This window comes from Panthera pardus, unplaced genomic scaffold, assembly GCF_024362965.1.
Source record: "Panthera pardus isolate Hobbes unplaced genomic scaffold, ASM2436296v1 HiC_scaffold_8, whole genome shotgun sequence".
Lineage (NCBI taxonomy): Eukaryota > Metazoa > Chordata > Mammalia > Carnivora > Felidae > Panthera > Panthera pardus.
This window is the reverse complement of record NW_026527013.1, coordinates 5,498,868-5,514,501: the sequence shown is the minus strand read 5'-3', so window position 1 is coordinate 5,514,501 and position 15,634 is coordinate 5,498,868. Positions and strand designations below refer to the sequence as shown.

General features: G+C 62.4%; 2 protein-coding genes across 4 annotated transcripts; both read right to left on the bottom strand.

Annotated features, from left to right (window-relative positions):
- Positions 1–649: 649 nt before the first annotated feature.
- PRAM1 (PML-RARA regulated adaptor molecule 1) lies at positions 650–9,579 on the bottom strand. Of its 3 annotated transcripts, none has more exons than XR_008420317.1 (10): positions 7,920–9,579; positions 4,512–5,856; positions 4,351–4,417; positions 4,201–4,277; positions 1,718–1,772; positions 1,493–1,601; positions 1,216–1,378; positions 1,105–1,138; positions 925–1,010; positions 650–835 (listed from the first exon to the last, which is right to left on the bottom strand). XR_008420317.1 is itself a non-coding variant. In XM_053897386.1 (10 exons), the coding sequence occupies exons 1-9, from the start codon at positions 7,920–7,922 to the stop codon at positions 977–979; spliced, it is 1,887 nt and encodes a 628-aa protein (XP_053753361.1). In that variant the 5' UTR covers positions 7,923–9,578; the 3' UTR covers positions 650–835; position 976. The 3 variants fall into 3 exon arrangements, 2 of the variants coding, with proteins under 2 accessions (XP_053753361.1, XP_053753362.1); XM_053897386.1 differs by having other exon boundaries at positions 976–1,010; positions 7,920–9,578; XM_053897387.1 differs by lacking the exon at positions 650–835 and having other exon boundaries at positions 866–1,010; positions 4,512–5,403; positions 5,440–5,856; positions 7,920–9,576.
- Positions 9,580–11,770: 2,191 nt separating this feature from the next.
- On the bottom strand, positions 11,771–15,560 carry ZNF414 (zinc finger protein 414). The gene is given in 9 exon segments (XM_053897388.1): positions 11,771–11,968; positions 12,062–12,235; positions 12,688–12,738; positions 12,819–13,035; positions 13,037–13,163; positions 13,710–13,815; positions 13,940–14,047; positions 14,391–14,703; positions 15,427–15,560. Coding segments are annotated over 9 exon segments (1,173 nt in total). The 5' UTR covers positions 15,430–15,560; the 3' UTR covers positions 11,771–11,894.
- Between the last annotated feature and the right edge of the window lie 74 nt (positions 15,561–15,634).

Here is a 15,634-nt window from a genome sequence, read left to right as displayed (position 1 = left end):
ACGTTTCTTTCCCGCAGTCCTGGAGACTGGGAAGTCCAAGATCAAAACACCCAACAGATTCCATGTCTGGTGAGGGTACCTGATCGTGGTTCATAGACGACACTTTGTAGCTATAATCTCAACATGGTGGGAAGGGACAGAGGGCTTCTCATTCCTCTTTTATAAAGACACCAGTTCCACTCACCCCCCCAAATACCATCACGTTGGGCATTAGGCTTTCAACGTGGAAATTTTTGTGTGTTTGGGGGGGTGTATTCGTTCAGTCCAAGGCAGCGTTTCTTAGCTACCACAGACCAGGCAGGGTGTGAGTTTCTGAGCATGTTTAGTCCTGTAGCAGCTCAGGCGGAGCGGGATACCTGGGCTCTGTCAGAACTGGGTCACCCCTCCCCCGTCCACCAGGATGTGACCTCACACATAGGTCCACTTGGGCTAGACAGCTGTTGGCAGCCCGCGTGGAGCTGCAGCCACTGCTTGTTGTGTTTGGATGTGGCGTCCTACCCTTGCTGTCACCTCCTCGTCACACTTCTCCTGGTGTTTATCCCTGATGGGTGAGACGGTGGGGGTACAGGGTCGACTTCACAGACCCCCAAGGAGATCATGTCTCCATTGGGTGCCAGTCAGGGCAGAAAGAAAAGACAAGAAGCAGGGATCGCTTTAAATAGGAGCTTTATGTGGTTCATGTATGCAGTCAGGCACGAGCCTGGATGGTTCTGTGACTGCCAAGCTGGGATCCAAGGCTCCTGGGTTAGCAGGTGGCTGGGCGGGCAGGTTGTCCTGGGTACCCACACCTGTGGGCCTTACTGTCCCCTGGGGAATGGATGGCTCTCCAGAGGGTCTGCCAAGGAAGGGAGGGTGACTTCCATTGCCCCCCCACCCCCCAAGAAGATAGCAGCCCCTGGGGAAACGGGGTGTGGGAGGGGTTACCTCCTTCCAGGCACCGTGATCCCTTCCAGCCCACCTAGAGCACCTACATACCCTAGAAGCCAACATCGTCATACACCTCCGTTTCCCTGGCGGAAAGTACAGCTCGGTCAGTAAGGGTCACCTCGGCCCGTTGACCAGCCCCCTACCCCCCACCCCCAGCCAGGGCCAGTCAGTACTCACAGGGGCAGTAGAGCTGTTCTGGGCACGTAGCCATCTGCAAAAAGAGTGGAATAGGTGAGCTCCCGGCTCTGGTGGCGGCCCGTTTCCCTAGGACTTTCTGGCCTGACTTACATTTGCCCTTGGTGTCCCGGCACAGCATCTCATCCTTGTTGGTGAACTCGATCACCTCTAGGATCTCCCCACGCCGGATCCCCAGGTACTTGCCACCCCCGCGACGCGTCTTGGCGTTGGGATCGATCATCATCCTCGTCTGAATCACTATCTCTCCCTCAAACTGGGGAGGGAGAAGTTAGAGCTTTTGTTTTGTGCTGTCACCCCAGGGCTTTGGTCACCTAGGGCTGTGCCAGATCTCCCAGGGCTCCTGTTCACAGAGTTGTGGTGTTCACACCTTGAACTTCTTCCGGAACTCCCTCTCGGCTTTCTCTGCCTTCCGGATCTGCTTCAGAGACTTAAGGTCTGCAGGTGGCAACTGCTGGGGCTGGGGGGCCTTCTCCTTCCTGAGGAATTGGAGGGTCCTGAGCAAGATGTGCCCCCCACCCCACCCCCGTCCCCTTCCTGACCTCCCAGACCTCGGCCCCACCCCGTTCTACACACACCCTTTGCCCTGTGGTACCTGAGCTCTGGGTCTTGTGGCGGCCTGGGGGGTTGCTGCGTAGATGGCACCCCATCTGGGAGCGGGGAGAACACTGAGTTAGGGTAGGGACTCTTGGGCTAGGCCTCCCTTTCAACCCTGGTGGCTTGATTGGGAACGGAGCCTTCCCTGTGTCAGTTCTCAGGACGTCAGTCCCCTCCCAACCCTCACCCTGCCCACCGGCCCCATCTTCTCCCCAGGCCTTTCTCCTGGGCTGTGAGTTCTAGTGCATCGCCTTTCATTTTCGTAACTGTTACTGCATGATCGGCAAGGCTGAAATCGTCCACCACAGTAACTCCTTCCAACCCTCATGACAACCTTCCTCGTAGCGGAGAATACAGTCATTCCCAGCTTGCTGAGGAGGGAAATCAGGGCTCAGAGAGGGGTAAAGCGGTCTGCCCCCGGGTCATCCAGCTGGTGAATGGCAGAGGGAGGATTTGTCTGTGGGCTTTTGAGGCTATTTCATGTCTGTCTCCTAGGGTAGGCTGGCTTCTGGGAATTGTCATGGGATTTGGGTCAAACATAAGGTGAAAGCATATCCTTGAGCAAATGAAGTGGGCATCTGCGAAGGGGCTGGTGGGGTGGGGTTCTTGGACTGGCCTGGCTGCTGCTGAGACTGTATACTGTGAGTCTCCCAGGTCAGGGTTGACTTCCTGGCAAACTACCAGCCTTCCAGGCAGGAGCCTGCTGACTGAGGGTTTGGCTTACAGCGAGAGCCTCGTGAGTACCAGTTGAGTGAAGGATCCAGAACCTGAAGCCCCCGCCTTTTCACTTCAGACTCCAGCCTCCTTGGCCCGGTGCTCGGATGGTGCCGTCCATAGTCTTACCCAGGACACTCCCTCCCGCTGCTCCCACTCCTCCCGGAGGCACTCCGGGGCCCCTACCCTCCTGGCACACCTGTAGCCCAAGCTCCCTGGCAGTGGGACCCAAATCAGGCCACACAAGTAAGGCGGGCTCTGAGGATGGCCCCTTCAGGTCCTGGGACCACCTAGGTCTGGCCCCAGCGCCTTCCAGGGAAGCCCCCTGCTGTGCGAGGAGCCTCTGGAGGAGGGCCGCCACTGCTCCAGAGTGAGGCAGAGTGGGAGGCTAGACTTGGAAAGGCCAAGTAGCCTTTGGAACAACCGGTACTAACAGTGAGTCACCCCCCCCCCCCCCCCCGCCCCCCGACAGTGTCTGAGAAGGGAAAGATTTGGGAAGTGTATTTGATTGGAATCGCAAAGAACGACTGACCCGGAATGGGGAGAGACCGTTGTCCACTGGCAGGGATGGTGAGCAGAGGTGGGGATGTGCCTGGCCGGTTTGGGGCTGGGGACGGGGGCGGGCCATGCCTGCAAGACTGCTGGACAGTTACCAGAGTCACCCCCTCTCTCCCCATGTCCCTGTCCCGAAGAGCGGCCCCCAAACCCCAGCCACGGGAGGCTCACTGGAGCGGAAGCAGGAGGGGCCCTGCCAGGAAGCTCTGCTAACAGAGGGGTGTTGCAAGCAGCCCCTGAGGAAAGCCCAGGAGAAGCAGGAGGGGCTCGGGAAGGAGGAGTGCAGGCAGCAGACCTGGTGCGGGGGCTGGTGGGGAGGAAGCGGGCGCGTCCCAAAGGCACCCCTAATAAAACGTTGCCCTGTAGGAAGCCCTTCCAAAGGTGGGGCGGGGGAACCGGGACCACAGGACCTGGGCTCCTCTGTACTGACAACGAGCTGGGGCAAGTTAGTTGGGTCAGGCTTCCACATCTGTAAAACGGGCATGATGTGGCCTTGGGGGTGGGTGGGAGGTCGTGCAGGGTCAGTGACGTGCACGTAGGGTGCCTGCACGGAAGCCGCTTTTTTTCCCCCCACTCGAAATTGGTGAAGGCATTGACCCTGCAGTGGACTGGACACGTTGGGTCGGCTCCGCCGTCCTCCTGCTCTCTCGGAGCAGAGACTGGGGAGAAGGGAGAAAAGGGGGCCTTCGGGACCCCGGAGCACAGAGTATCGAGGACCACAGGCTCAGGTGTGTCCGTCTCCAGCCCGTGCCCGAGTTCAGGCCCGAGTCCCACGAGCACCTCCGACACAACAGGTCTGTGTGGAACCTGACCCCTTGTCCCCAGCTCAGGGTGCCTTGGCTCTGCACCCAGGCTTTGGGCTCGAAACGCGGGCCTCATCCGCGTCGTGGGCTCGCTCTCACCCGCCTGGTGGCTCACACACCACCAAGTCCTCGTTCGCAGTCTTCCGAGGCTCTTTCGCCCCTTCTGCCACCGCCCCAGGCCGCACTCCTGGCCAACACCGTACCCACTGGCTGCTCCGCCCACCAGAGGCTGGTCCGACCTTTCCGCAGGGCCTTTCCTGCTCTCTGCTTTCTCCCTCAGTGTTGCCAGGGAGACGGGTGGTCACTTGGCTTCAGCCGGCAGCGCGGCAGAATATGCCCTGGCGATGGATGGTCCCCGGGTGCCTGGGCGGAGGGTCTGGCTGAGGGCTCGGCCCCACCACCCACAAACCTCTGCCCTCGCCGCTGGGGCCGGAGTGGTCTGTGGGCCCCACGTCGTCATACAGCTCGTAGATCTCATCCTGGTCCCTGCAGAGATACTGAGATGAGGGCCTCTTGCGGCCTCGGGCCTGTGCCGGGGCCGCTTGCCCCCCACACTCACTGCGGGATGTCTGTCGTCTGTTGCTCCTGGAAGTGGATGGCAGCAGCGGAACGAGCCCTCCTCAGAGCTGTGGGGGGAGGAGAGCGGGAGGGAGGCGGGCCCTGGCGGGAGCCTCTCCCCGGCTTTCTGCCTGGGCTGCCGCGACCCACCTGTGGACCCACCTGTGGCTGCAGCTGCGGCTCTCCGGAAGCTCTGAACGTCCCTGGGGCCTGGGGGCAGCGGGGGCTTGGCTGGAGGGGGTCCCAGGCTGCTGGCAGGGGGCAGAGGCCTCCGCCGGGGCGGGTGGCCCTGCTTGAGGCCCAGCCTCGACCGTCCGCTGTGAGTGAGACTGAGCGGGAGCCTGGGGCCGGGGCCCGCGACAGCAGTGGGGAGCGAGCTCTCCGAAACAGAGCCAGGGAGAGGGGGCTTTCTGGGAAGATCACCAAAGAACTCGGCATGCGGCCGCTTCTTGGGCAGAGCACTGGGCTCGGGCTGTGAGAACTTGCGGGGGGGCCCCTGGCACTCAGGCTGCAGGAACTTGCTGGGGAGTAGGCCAAACTCAGGCTCTGAGGCCACCCTGGGGAGGCCCCCCGGCTCGGGCTGCAGGGGCTTCTTGGAAGGTGCTTTGAATTCGGACTGCCGTGGCCTCTTGGGAACCACACTGACTTCCGGCTCTGAGGCCCTCCTGGTGAGGTCTCCAAAATCAGGGTGCAGGAGCTTCTTGGGGAGGTCACTCAGCTGAGGGGCTGGGATCTTCTTGGGAAATGTACTGAAGTCAGGCTGTGATGGGTGGGGGTGGGGCTCACTGGACTCAGCCTTCCAGGGGGGTGTCTGAGGGACCTCACTGAACTCAGGCTGCGGCAGGCACTTCTTAGGGAGCTCAGCGACCTGAGGCTGCGGGGGCTTTCTGGGGTGCCCACCGAACTCAGGCTGTGGGGGCTTCTTGGGGAGGGTACTGACGTCAGGCTTTGAGGGGTGGGGGTGGGGCCCACTAGTCTCCACCTTCCAAGGGGGTGTCTGAGGGACCTCACTGAACTCAGGCTGCGGCAGGCACTTCTTAGGGAGCTCACCGACCTGAGGCTGCGAGGGCTTTCTGGGGTGCCCACCGACCTGAGGCTGCGGGGGCTTCTTGGGGAGGGTACTGAAGTTGGGCTGTGAGGGGTCTGGGGTGGCCTCGTTGGGCTCAGGCTGCTGTAGCTTTTTGGGGAAGGCGCTGGATTTGGGCTCTGGAGGGGGCAAGGCCTTTTGAGGGGCCCCGAGCTGCGGGAACTTCTTGGAGGGTTCACTGAACTCGGGTTTGGAGGGCTTCCTGGGCCGATCAGCGAAACTGGGCTGCGAAGGCTTCCTGGGCACTGCATTGAACTCGGGCTGCGGGGGCTTTTTGGGGTGCTCGCTTAGCTCAGCTGTTGGAAGCTTCTTTAGGGGTTTGTGGAACTCAGGCTTCAGGGGTTTTTTGGGGAGTTCACTGGTCTCGAGCTGAGAGGCCTGGAACTTTGCTTGAAGGCTCCGGAAGTCCTGATGGCTCCCCTAAGGAACATGGAGCCAGAGTCAGGCGGGGACTCTCTGCCGACGTCTCTTCCCCTGACTGTGTCCTTGGCTCTCTCCAGTGTTGGCTGAGGACTCCCACATTTGTCTCCAGGCTCCCCGGAGCCCTGACCACTTAGGCACTGCATATGTGCCCCCAGGTGCACCCCCATCAGGACCCAGGCCCCTGCTGCTCCCCCGGTCCCCCCTCAGTTGGTGGTGCCTTGCAGGTGTCCTTGAGATACCCCGTTCCTAGTACCTTCTGTTTTCATTTCAGAATACATCCAGAATGCAGCCACTTGTCACTGCCTATACCACTGTCATGCGGGCTGGAGGAACCCAGGCCCTCCTCCTGGGTCTCCTGCCCCCCCCCACCCCCCACCGCCCCCCAGTCTCATCTCTGGCCAGGACCTGCCCCCACAGCAACCAGAGGAATCCCCTCTGCTCAAAATCCAGCAATGTTCCTTTATTTCCCCATGGTAAAAGCCAAAGACCTCATGAAGGCCCTGAACCATCCATTGGCCTCCCCTACCTGGATCCTTCCTCGCCTGGCCACCTCCTCGTCCCCCTCGCCCTCCCCCCTCCCGTCCCCCAGTGTCTTGGGGCTTTGTCCTGCCCCCTTGCCCGTGACACTTCTCCCCATGGTCTGCTTCTCGCCTCTTCCACCTCCAGGTCTCTGCTCGTGATAATTTCTCCTCTTTTTTTAAAAAATGTTTATTTTTGAGAGAGAAAGGCAGAGAGAGAGAGAGAGAGAGGGACAGAGGATCTGAAGCAGGCTGTGTGCCGACAGCAGAGAGCCCGATGCGCGGCTCAAACTCACAAACCAGACGAGGTTGGATGCTCAGCCGACTGAGCCCCCCGGGCACCACATCTCTGATATTTCCTTATTAGAGAGGCCTTCCTCCTAGACCACCCATATTTTAAAAAAATCGATTCCCCCTCCCCTCCCGGTCCTCCCCGTCCCCCTGACCTGCATTTTACTTTTAGTACTTGCTGCAAAGTATCACAGAGTTTATTTGACACTGTTTCATAAATGTGCCCTGACTGTTCTGTTTTTTTGTTCGCTCTACCCTCCCCAGACCCCGTGGCAGGTCAGGGACTTGGCTCATTTGTTGCTCTCCTTCCAGTGCCTGGCACACTGTGGGGGCTCAGCAGAAATAAATATACACAAAGGCATATTCAGCCACGTCCAGTCTGTCACAAGCCTCGTGAAGAAAGAGACACAGAGACACAGAGGCCCGGCGGCAGATGTGGGCTGAGGGTCACAGTCCCACACACCCTTTGCTGACGGTCAGGGCACTCACAGTTGACCGGCAGGCAGGCCCAAGCGGCAGCACAGGCACGTGCACCTTGGCACACCTAGTCTGACCGGCCCTGTACCCTCTGTCACAGACACAGGCGGACAGGCCAGGCCGGCTCTGACCAGAGGTGGCCCTGCTGCAGGCCCCCAATCCTGGCTTCACCCGGGGCCTAGGAGATTGGGGAGTCGGGGTGGGGGCAGGGCAGAACCGTGTGGACTTTGCTCTCTTGTCTGTGCCTCACTTTCCCTATCCCGAGAACGAGGAAAGGTAGTGACTCCCGCCCCGGGGCCTGAAGTACCTCTATTAAAGCCCCCCTCCGGGAGAGGGTGGGGCCAAGGATTCCCTGGGTGACCCACAGGACCAGAGAAATCAGGATCAGCGGGTCATAACTTGGGTGACTGCTGGGGTGCAGGGTGGGCAGTGGGTACGTGACCCACTTTGTCACCCGTAGGAAGCCCCTGTGTTCACGCTGGTCTCCTGTTACCAGGCTGCTTTTCATGCTGACCTGTTCCTCCTGTTAAAGTCGAAACCTCAGCCTGGGCCATAGGCCCCTTGGAGCCCCGGCTGTCCCAGCAGTGAGTCCCGGCTGCTTCCCGCCTCTGGGCCTCTGAGATGGTCATTGCTGTTTACCTGGGTGGCTTTCCTAGCCCCTCTACCACTCACCTCTTGGAATATGCCCTCCAGTCTCCAACCACAGCACCCCTTGCCTGTGGCCAGTGGCGGGGGGGGGGGGGGGGTCTCTTCTAGGGATGGGGGTTCACTCACCATGGCTACAGGCGGGTGATGGGCCACAGGGCGAGTGGGACCTGAGCTGGGCCGCTGCCTTCAGGAAGTGACTGTGGCTTCTGCTCCACGGGCCCCACGGGGGTGGGGGCTGATGGCGGGGTGGGGAGGACAGAGGAGGAAGGAAAGGAGGCGGAGACAGCCCCTGCCTGCCCCCAGATCCTGTCTGGCATGTGAGTTCCCGTCCTGCCCGCTGCTGTCTCTCCATGCTTTGGGCATCGGCCGTCAGCACATGCCCAACACGGTCACTAGTTTCTTGACTCTCTGTAGTTCCGGGGGCTGGCTGACTTCTGGTCTCCAGGGAGGACTCCTCGGGAGGGCGAGTTCTCTGTGGGTAAGGGGCATGGTCCGCTCTGGGCCGGGAGACCGAGGAGTTGGGGGAGCGTGGTGAGGGAGGTCCTTCTGCCGGCTCTTGTTGCCTCATCCGCCTGCCTCATTTCCACACTTCCCCACGGATTCTCAGCTCTGAGCAGGACTTCCCTATTGTAGGGGCAGCTGTCTGTCACATGGGCCATGGACGCCGTGGTGGACAGGGGGCCCAGCCCGGACACCCTAGGTGTCCAGAAGAGGGTGGGAAGAACATGGAGACAGCGGGGAGACCAGTGAAGAGGGGGTGAAGGGAGGGGCAAAGCCAGCGCTTGTTAGGGTCAGGCGCGCAGACCAGGGGAGAAGATCCCTCCTGGGAGAGTGCAGAGCCCTGATTCTGTTTGTCAATACACGGGAATGGCTTTTACAGAAAGATGGAAGGAAGCTCCTGGAGATTCTGACTTAATTGGCCTGCGCCTGGGGGTTTCTTAAACACTCCGAGGGGGATTCTAATGTGCCCACGGGTCACCCTGAGACCCCGTTAAAGTGCAGGTTCTGCCCCGGGTCTGTGGTGGAGCCTCAGATTCCTAGACACCCTAGGTGATGTCCCAGAGTAGCGAGGGTGTAGGAGGACACGGGAGGTTTGTCTTGAGGGGGCTGCATTCCCAGCTGGAGCCGTTCAGTGGCCGCCCTGCCGTGGAGGCCACCGGCCGCACGGTCGGAAATGACTCCGTTCGTGCCTAAGATGCACAGCTTGAGGATTCTGGAGCCTCTGTGCCCGCCCATCCTCACCACTGCACGGGCAGACATGCACCCTAGGTCACATTCCCAGATGTGGGTCCCCTCAGGAGTCCTGGGGGATCAGGGGTGATGAGATGTGGGTCCTCCCTGGGTCTCCGGGTGACCGACACTCCCAGTGTTTGGTGAGAGAGGGAAACGAATGAATGAAAGAAAAAGCGATTATTGGCCAGAAACACACAGTAGGTGCCCAATCCAGGGCAAAGCCAAAGGACTGGACACTGGTGACAATCTGGTGACTCCCCAGGCTCCAGGGCCAGCCACTCCGTGGGGACTCTGGATTTTGCAGTTGGGAGGGCTCCACCCTGGAGAGCCCTATTTTCCCACAGCCCCCCTTATGGGCATTCCCCCAACTACCCTTGGTGTTTGGAGCCTTTCCGGTGGCCGTAGGCTGGTCTGCACGGCGAAGCCATGAACTTGGACAGGCGGGTCCACAAATGGAGCTGCGGGGACCAACCCCCAAAGTGAACACGCGGGCCTCAGTCCGCCTTGGGGAGTTGTGGGGGTGGGGAGGTGTCTGCTGGGACCAGCGTCTGGAGCCCTGGTTTAGGGAAGGGTACCGGTTCTGAGCACACGGCAGGGGGGCAGGGACGGGGGCGGAGTGGGCACGTTCAGCCGTGCACCTGGCTGCCCTGGCCGGAGGTGGGGGTGGAGTAGGGGATGGACGCGGCGGTGGAGGCCAGGCTGAGCCGCACGTGGTCCCCGTGCACGCAGTGGAAGAGGACTGAGCACGTGGGCGGCCCATCCTGGGGCCACGGGGCGCTCGGAGGAGCCAGGGGCCCGGGATGGGGGTGTTCGGATCCGTGTCAGAGGCAGGGCTCCTGGACGCGTGCCCAGGAGCCTTCATTTCCCCTCTCAGTCTGGTGACGGAGCATGGTTGACAACTGCCGGGCGGTGGGCGGGTACCTGGCCGGCCTCACGGCTGACATAAGCCGCCTGCAGAGGCTCAGTGTTTCCACGTGACCCGCAGTCTCTTACCAACCTGTCCCCGCGGCGGGGGCAGCCAGGCCAAGTGGACGCCTGCAGGGACGCGCTTGCTGTCCTTCCCTGTCCCTTCAGGTGGACACTCCTGGGCGCCCTCTGCTGGGCGGAGCCCGGGCCCCACGAGGACTCAGCTGTCAGGCATTTTGTGGTTGGGGGAGGGGGGACCATCTGTGGAATCAGTTTGGACGCATGGGCTTGGTGGGCAGAGGGACGTGAATCACTCAGAAACATTTCCCAAGTGTCCCCCCTCACCTGGTCCCTCTGAATCTTCACAAGGATTCCAGGGAGTGAGCAAGCATCGTGACACCCATCTTAAGGACTAACAAACTAAGAGGTGGGGAGGTTGAATCTTCTCCAGGGTCAGAGTCCTGGTTCCAAGGCTCATGGCAGAGAAGAGGAGAGCTCTGAGGGGGCCTGGAGCCCCAGGATCCCCCGATGGCCCACCTGGCCCCACAGCTGGCGCTCGGTGATACCTGCCTCAGCCTGGGCCTGGAGGTGCTGGTGGACAGACACCTGGCCTAAGCCAGCTGAGCCTCAGCTACAACCCCATTAAGGGCATCACAGCCCTGAAGCCCACCGTGACATCTCGGGTGGCCACAAAGGCAGGCAGGTAGGTGGGCAGGCGGGCCCCTGGGTGCAGGTGGGCCGATCCTAAGGGCACTCAGACCACCCCCCACACCTGCCTTCAGGAGAGGATGAAGGGCCTCTCTGGAGTTTGGGGCTGTTCACCTGCAAGGAGGCTGGGGCGGTCTTGTTCACGGAAGGGCTATGCTCCCCGGGAGGAGAGGATAAGGGGGAAGAGGAGGGTGGTGAGGGAGGGCATGGGGAGGTTCAAGATGGGCCTTGTGGGCTATTAGGAGAACACGGTCTCCATCCAGAGAGCCGCGGGGAGCCACGGAAGGGTACCGGGTGGGCATCAGAAGAAACCCCCGTTTCCAGAGGTGATCAGATTGTTGGGGGGTTGGGGAGGGCAGGAGGGTTGTTGCTTCAGGTGCCTGAGGAAGGGAAAAGGTTGAGGCCTGGGCTAGGGGACCGTGGAGCCGGGAGGGAGGCAAGACGCAGGAGGGAAAACTAGCCTCTGAAGGGTGGCTGTCAACAACGCAGAAGGCTTTCACATTCAGGAGGCTCGGCCCGCTGGGTTTTGGTGACTACAGGGCTGGGACAGCAGTGTGGCCCCAGAGTTTGAACGCGGACCCAGGACTGACTTCCCAGGAAGGAAGGGAAAATCCCTGTGGTTGGAAGACTGAAAGGGAAGTGGTGAAGAGGGAGGAGCCAGGCCCCCTGGGGCTGGCTCTGACCCACCTTCCTCTTCAGAGCTGGCCTAGGGGGAGAGGTGAAAGCAGGGAGCCAAAGAGGAGGGTCCCCAGGACACCGACCAAGACAAAACCTGAGCCTAGCCTGCCTGAGTGCCCAGCCCTGGGGGCCCTGTCACCTGTGAGTCCACACCGGCCTCAGGATTGGCGAGTGGCTCCAGCTGGGCCAGGCCCTGCCTCCCAGCCTGTCCTACCCCACTGATTCCTGGGACTTTTAAATAAACGTGGGATTTCCATCCCATCTGGTTTCTGGAAATGGTGGGACAAGACAGGACACTGGCAGTCCTAACTGCTGCTGGATAGGGTAGCACTGACCCGGGTCCCGGTGTTGAGGTGAGGTTGAGGGGAAGCTTGTCCCCTCCCAAGGTATGAGCATCCCAGGGCTGCCAGACTGTGCATTGGGAGGGGCAAGGGACCCAGACACAGCACAGGCTGGCTCATCGCGTCTCCTTTATTGTCCCCCCACCCTCTCCATCTTAGGCCCCGCGAAAACGACAAAACTACCCACACCCACAGTTGAGCCCCCCTCCCCCCCGCCCCCCGCCCGCGGCCGGATTCAGAACGGCGAGAAAACCGGACACTCCCCCTCTGCCAGCAGCGGAGACACCTTGGGTGCAAGCGGGGCCGGGTCTGGGTGGGGCAGAGGAGGGGGCGCCTGAGCCTCGGCCCCGCCCCTCGCCTCGGGGCCCCCGCCCTCCCCACCCGCGCGCTCCTCGGCCTTACCCGGCGGCGCGTCGGGGCGCGGCTGCCCGGGCGCCGGGGCCGCGGGGGCGATGGGGCGGTGGTCCTCCAGGTGCAGTGTCATGGCGGGCCGCGAGGCCGTGGAGAAGGCGCACTGCATGCACGAGTAGCGGCCGCGCGTGTGCTCCCACACGATGCGGCTCGGGGCCGCGTGCCCTGCGGGCAGGCGGGGCCCCCGTCAGTCCCGGAAGACCCTTCCACCCCCAAGGATGGCGGACGAGGACGAGTGCGGGTCAGATCTTTCCCCGCCTCCCCATCGGCTCCCGTGCACGGGCGGGTTTGGTCTGGCCGATCCACTTCCCCGGATCGCGTCCCACCCCTCCGTAACTGGGGACACTAAACTTGTATCCGCATCCCCCGCTCCTACCCCTTGGAGCCACCGCAGGGGGAAGGACTCGTGAACCGGGCGCGGGTTTTACACGGAAACGCCGGCGCAGACGAAGGCTCGGGGGCCAATAATTTTTAAGGCAAAATCTTGTATTTCGTGGGTAGCAGTTGTGGCCACCTGGGAAGGGGTGGGCAACGCTGCCTCCCAGCATCCCCTGGGCCTGGCAGGGCGCAGGACAGAAATTCCCCTCCACCCGTCCCTGGTGGTCACCTGCACGCACCTGAGGGTGCGTCGGAGCCGCCCTGGGGTCTTCGCGGGCTGCCGCCGGCACCTGAGGTAAACGGGCGGGTCAAGGTCAGAAGTCCGCGCGAGCTCAGTTCACCCTTCAGGCGGCCCTGTTCCCACACTCACCTTGGCTCTTTTTCCAGACTGCGGCGCTGGAGGCGGGCGGCCCGGGCGCCGCAGCCAGGAAGGGGCGCAGGCGCGGGGGGGTTAGGCCAAAGGGCGCGGGGTTCAAGTAGGGCAGGAAGGGCCCGGTGGGGGCAGGGGCGGGGGTCGTGAAGGGCTCGAGCAGCGGGAACGGCAGGCCCGGCGCGGACGCAGCGTCTGACTCCTGGGGACGTTCGGAGCGCCGGGGGCTCCTTGTCGAGGGCGGGGGGTGGCGGCGGGGCTGGGCTCTGCGCATGCTCGGCGCAAACATGCAGATGCTTGAAGAGCGAGCGGTGCGTGCGGAAGCGCAGGAGGCAGTTCTCACACCTGGGGGCAGGCACAAGGCTGGGCTGGGTCTCCTGGGGGACAAGGGTAGGGCCGATCCGATACTACCTGGGGGGCCGCCGCGCGAGGTCGGGAAGTAAGGAAGGGAGCATAAAGCCCAAATCACGTATCCCCCACTTGCGGGGGAGAAGCTTGCTCTAAGCGCCCCCCAGTGTGGCCGCGACCCTTCCAGACCCCTCCGAGTCCTTGCCCTGGGAAAACGAGATAGGAGGTCTCAATTTTGACTTAGGTGGCCGGTTTTCCTCCAGGCAGGGAAGGAGGGACTGGGCGGAGACACAGCACGTATGCTCCGCCCCTTTCCGAGCTCGGGCCCCCGCGTCTCTGCGACTCGCTCCAGCAACCAGTCCCTTTAGCGCAGGCAAGGGCAGGCCTTGCTCGAGGCTGCGCCCACTGCCGGGACCAACCCCCTTGACTAGAAAGGGACAAAGGCCTGGACCCCAGGTGGTGGCAATCAAACCAGGGGTGGGAGAAGCTGCCTGGGGCCTGGTCACGGAGCACAGGTGGAAGTCGAGATGGTCAGGGTCTCACTTGAAGTAGCGATTGGGTTTGTAGTGCAGCTTGCCATGTGCCACCAGTTCCTGCATGGTGGGGAAGGTCTCGGTGCAGCTCAGGGCGGAACAGCGGAAGAGCTTGCCTGGCGGGGCACGGATGAAGGACACAGGAGTGGAGACCGGTGGCCAAGGCTGGCCTGGAGGCTCTGCCTGCCTTCCACCTGCCTTCCACCCCAACTGCCTCCCCACCACCTGCTCTGGCCCTACCTTCCAGGGACTGTGTGGGTGGGCAGTGGGTACGCAGATGCTGTGCCAGGTCTCGAACACTGGGGAAACTGAGACAGCATCCAGGGCTGGAGCAGGGTATCTGCTTCCCTGAAGGATGCACAGAAGTGGAGGGGGTGTCACTCACCCTTCCCCCATCCACGCTGTCCGGAGTTCTGCCCCAGAGAGGCTGGAATGACGCTACTGGTTTCCTATCAAGGCCTTTACCCTCTGCTTCCCCCACCAGACTGAACTACCGGAGGGCAGGGGCTGAGCTGGCGTGGCTCATCACTGTAGCCACAGCCTGGGGCGCACTTGGTGCTCAATGGTGATTCCCTCTAGATGAGCCCCAAGTCTGGAGATACTCTGTACTCCTCTCCATTATTCCAAGGCCTGTAATCCCCCCCCTCCCCTCCCCCCCCCACCCCCCGCAGAAGGTTCCATCACAGATCACCTGGTTGTTGGCGTCGTCTGGGAGGCCTCAGGTCCTCGCTGGTCCCCGAGACTGTGCTGGTTGGGCCAAGGCCAGATCCAGGGCCAGGCTGGCCACTGTCTGGGGCTGAAGGAGCACCCTGCTGGGACCCTCCAGGCCCTCCGCGGTCCCACACTGGGGGTGTGGCTGCCCGGTCAGGGCCTGGGTCCTCCCCCATGGAAGAGGGGGGGGCTGCGGCAGCCGCGACTGGGGACAACACCTCCTTGTCAGTCTCACTGAAGCTGGACTCTGCAGTGGCCGGCATGTCCGGGCTGGGCCCCGAGGGTTCCTCCTCCTAGTGGAAGGAAAAAGCAGGGAGAACCCCTCTGGGCCCACGTCGGCCTGGATCAGCCAGGGTCACCCCTCCCGCCCCGCCAAGACCGCTGGACATTTGTGAAGTAGCGAATGCCCTGGAGACATCACCTGGATGGTCAGCCCCCATCCTAGGGAATCATCATCAAGGGAGGGCAGGAGGGAAAGAGTGGATTGAGCCTCCTGCGTTCCACCCTCTGAGAGGGAACTGGAAGGTGACCCAATCGCAGAAAGGGGTATGTCAACAATTACTCATGTGAAAGAAGTCCCTCGACCCAAACTAGGGCCGGTGGGATGTCCCTTACACAGCAGAGGCGTGGCCTACAGGGAGCGGGCGGGACGAAGATTATACAGACGGGGCTCTGAATAGGGCGCCGCTAGGAACATGCTGGAGGGGCCAGGAGTGGTCCAGTGGATCGTGTGAGGACAGAAATATACACCCTCCCGGCTCCAGCTGTGCAGTCGAACCTGGGGGTGCTAAGACCCGGATGTAAAAGGGCCAGGGGCGGAGCCCAAGCGCTGTAGGCGTGGCCCAGTCGAAGCCAGGCCAGGAAGCAGGGGTGGGGTGCTTCCCCAAGTGACAGCCAGCGGCGGGAGAGTGCCCGGATGTGGGGGCGGGGTCGACCGGACGGTGCGCATGCGACAGGGCCGCGCCCCGCCAGTACCCGCCGGTTCGTCGCGCCCGAACCCCCGGCGCCGCGCTCACCATCCTCGACCCGGCTCAGCCTCTTGTTCCTGCGACTCCGGCGGCTCCGGCTGAGGCTGTGGCGACTCCCTGGACGGCCGCGGGCTCGCGCTCACGTCGGCGCCATTTTCCGCCTGCCAGCTCTCGCGAGAGCGGGGCAGGCCCTGCGCAAGACGCCCCCCGAGGGGGCGGAGCCTGGGATCTGGGTCCTCCTGGAGAGCCGTATAGG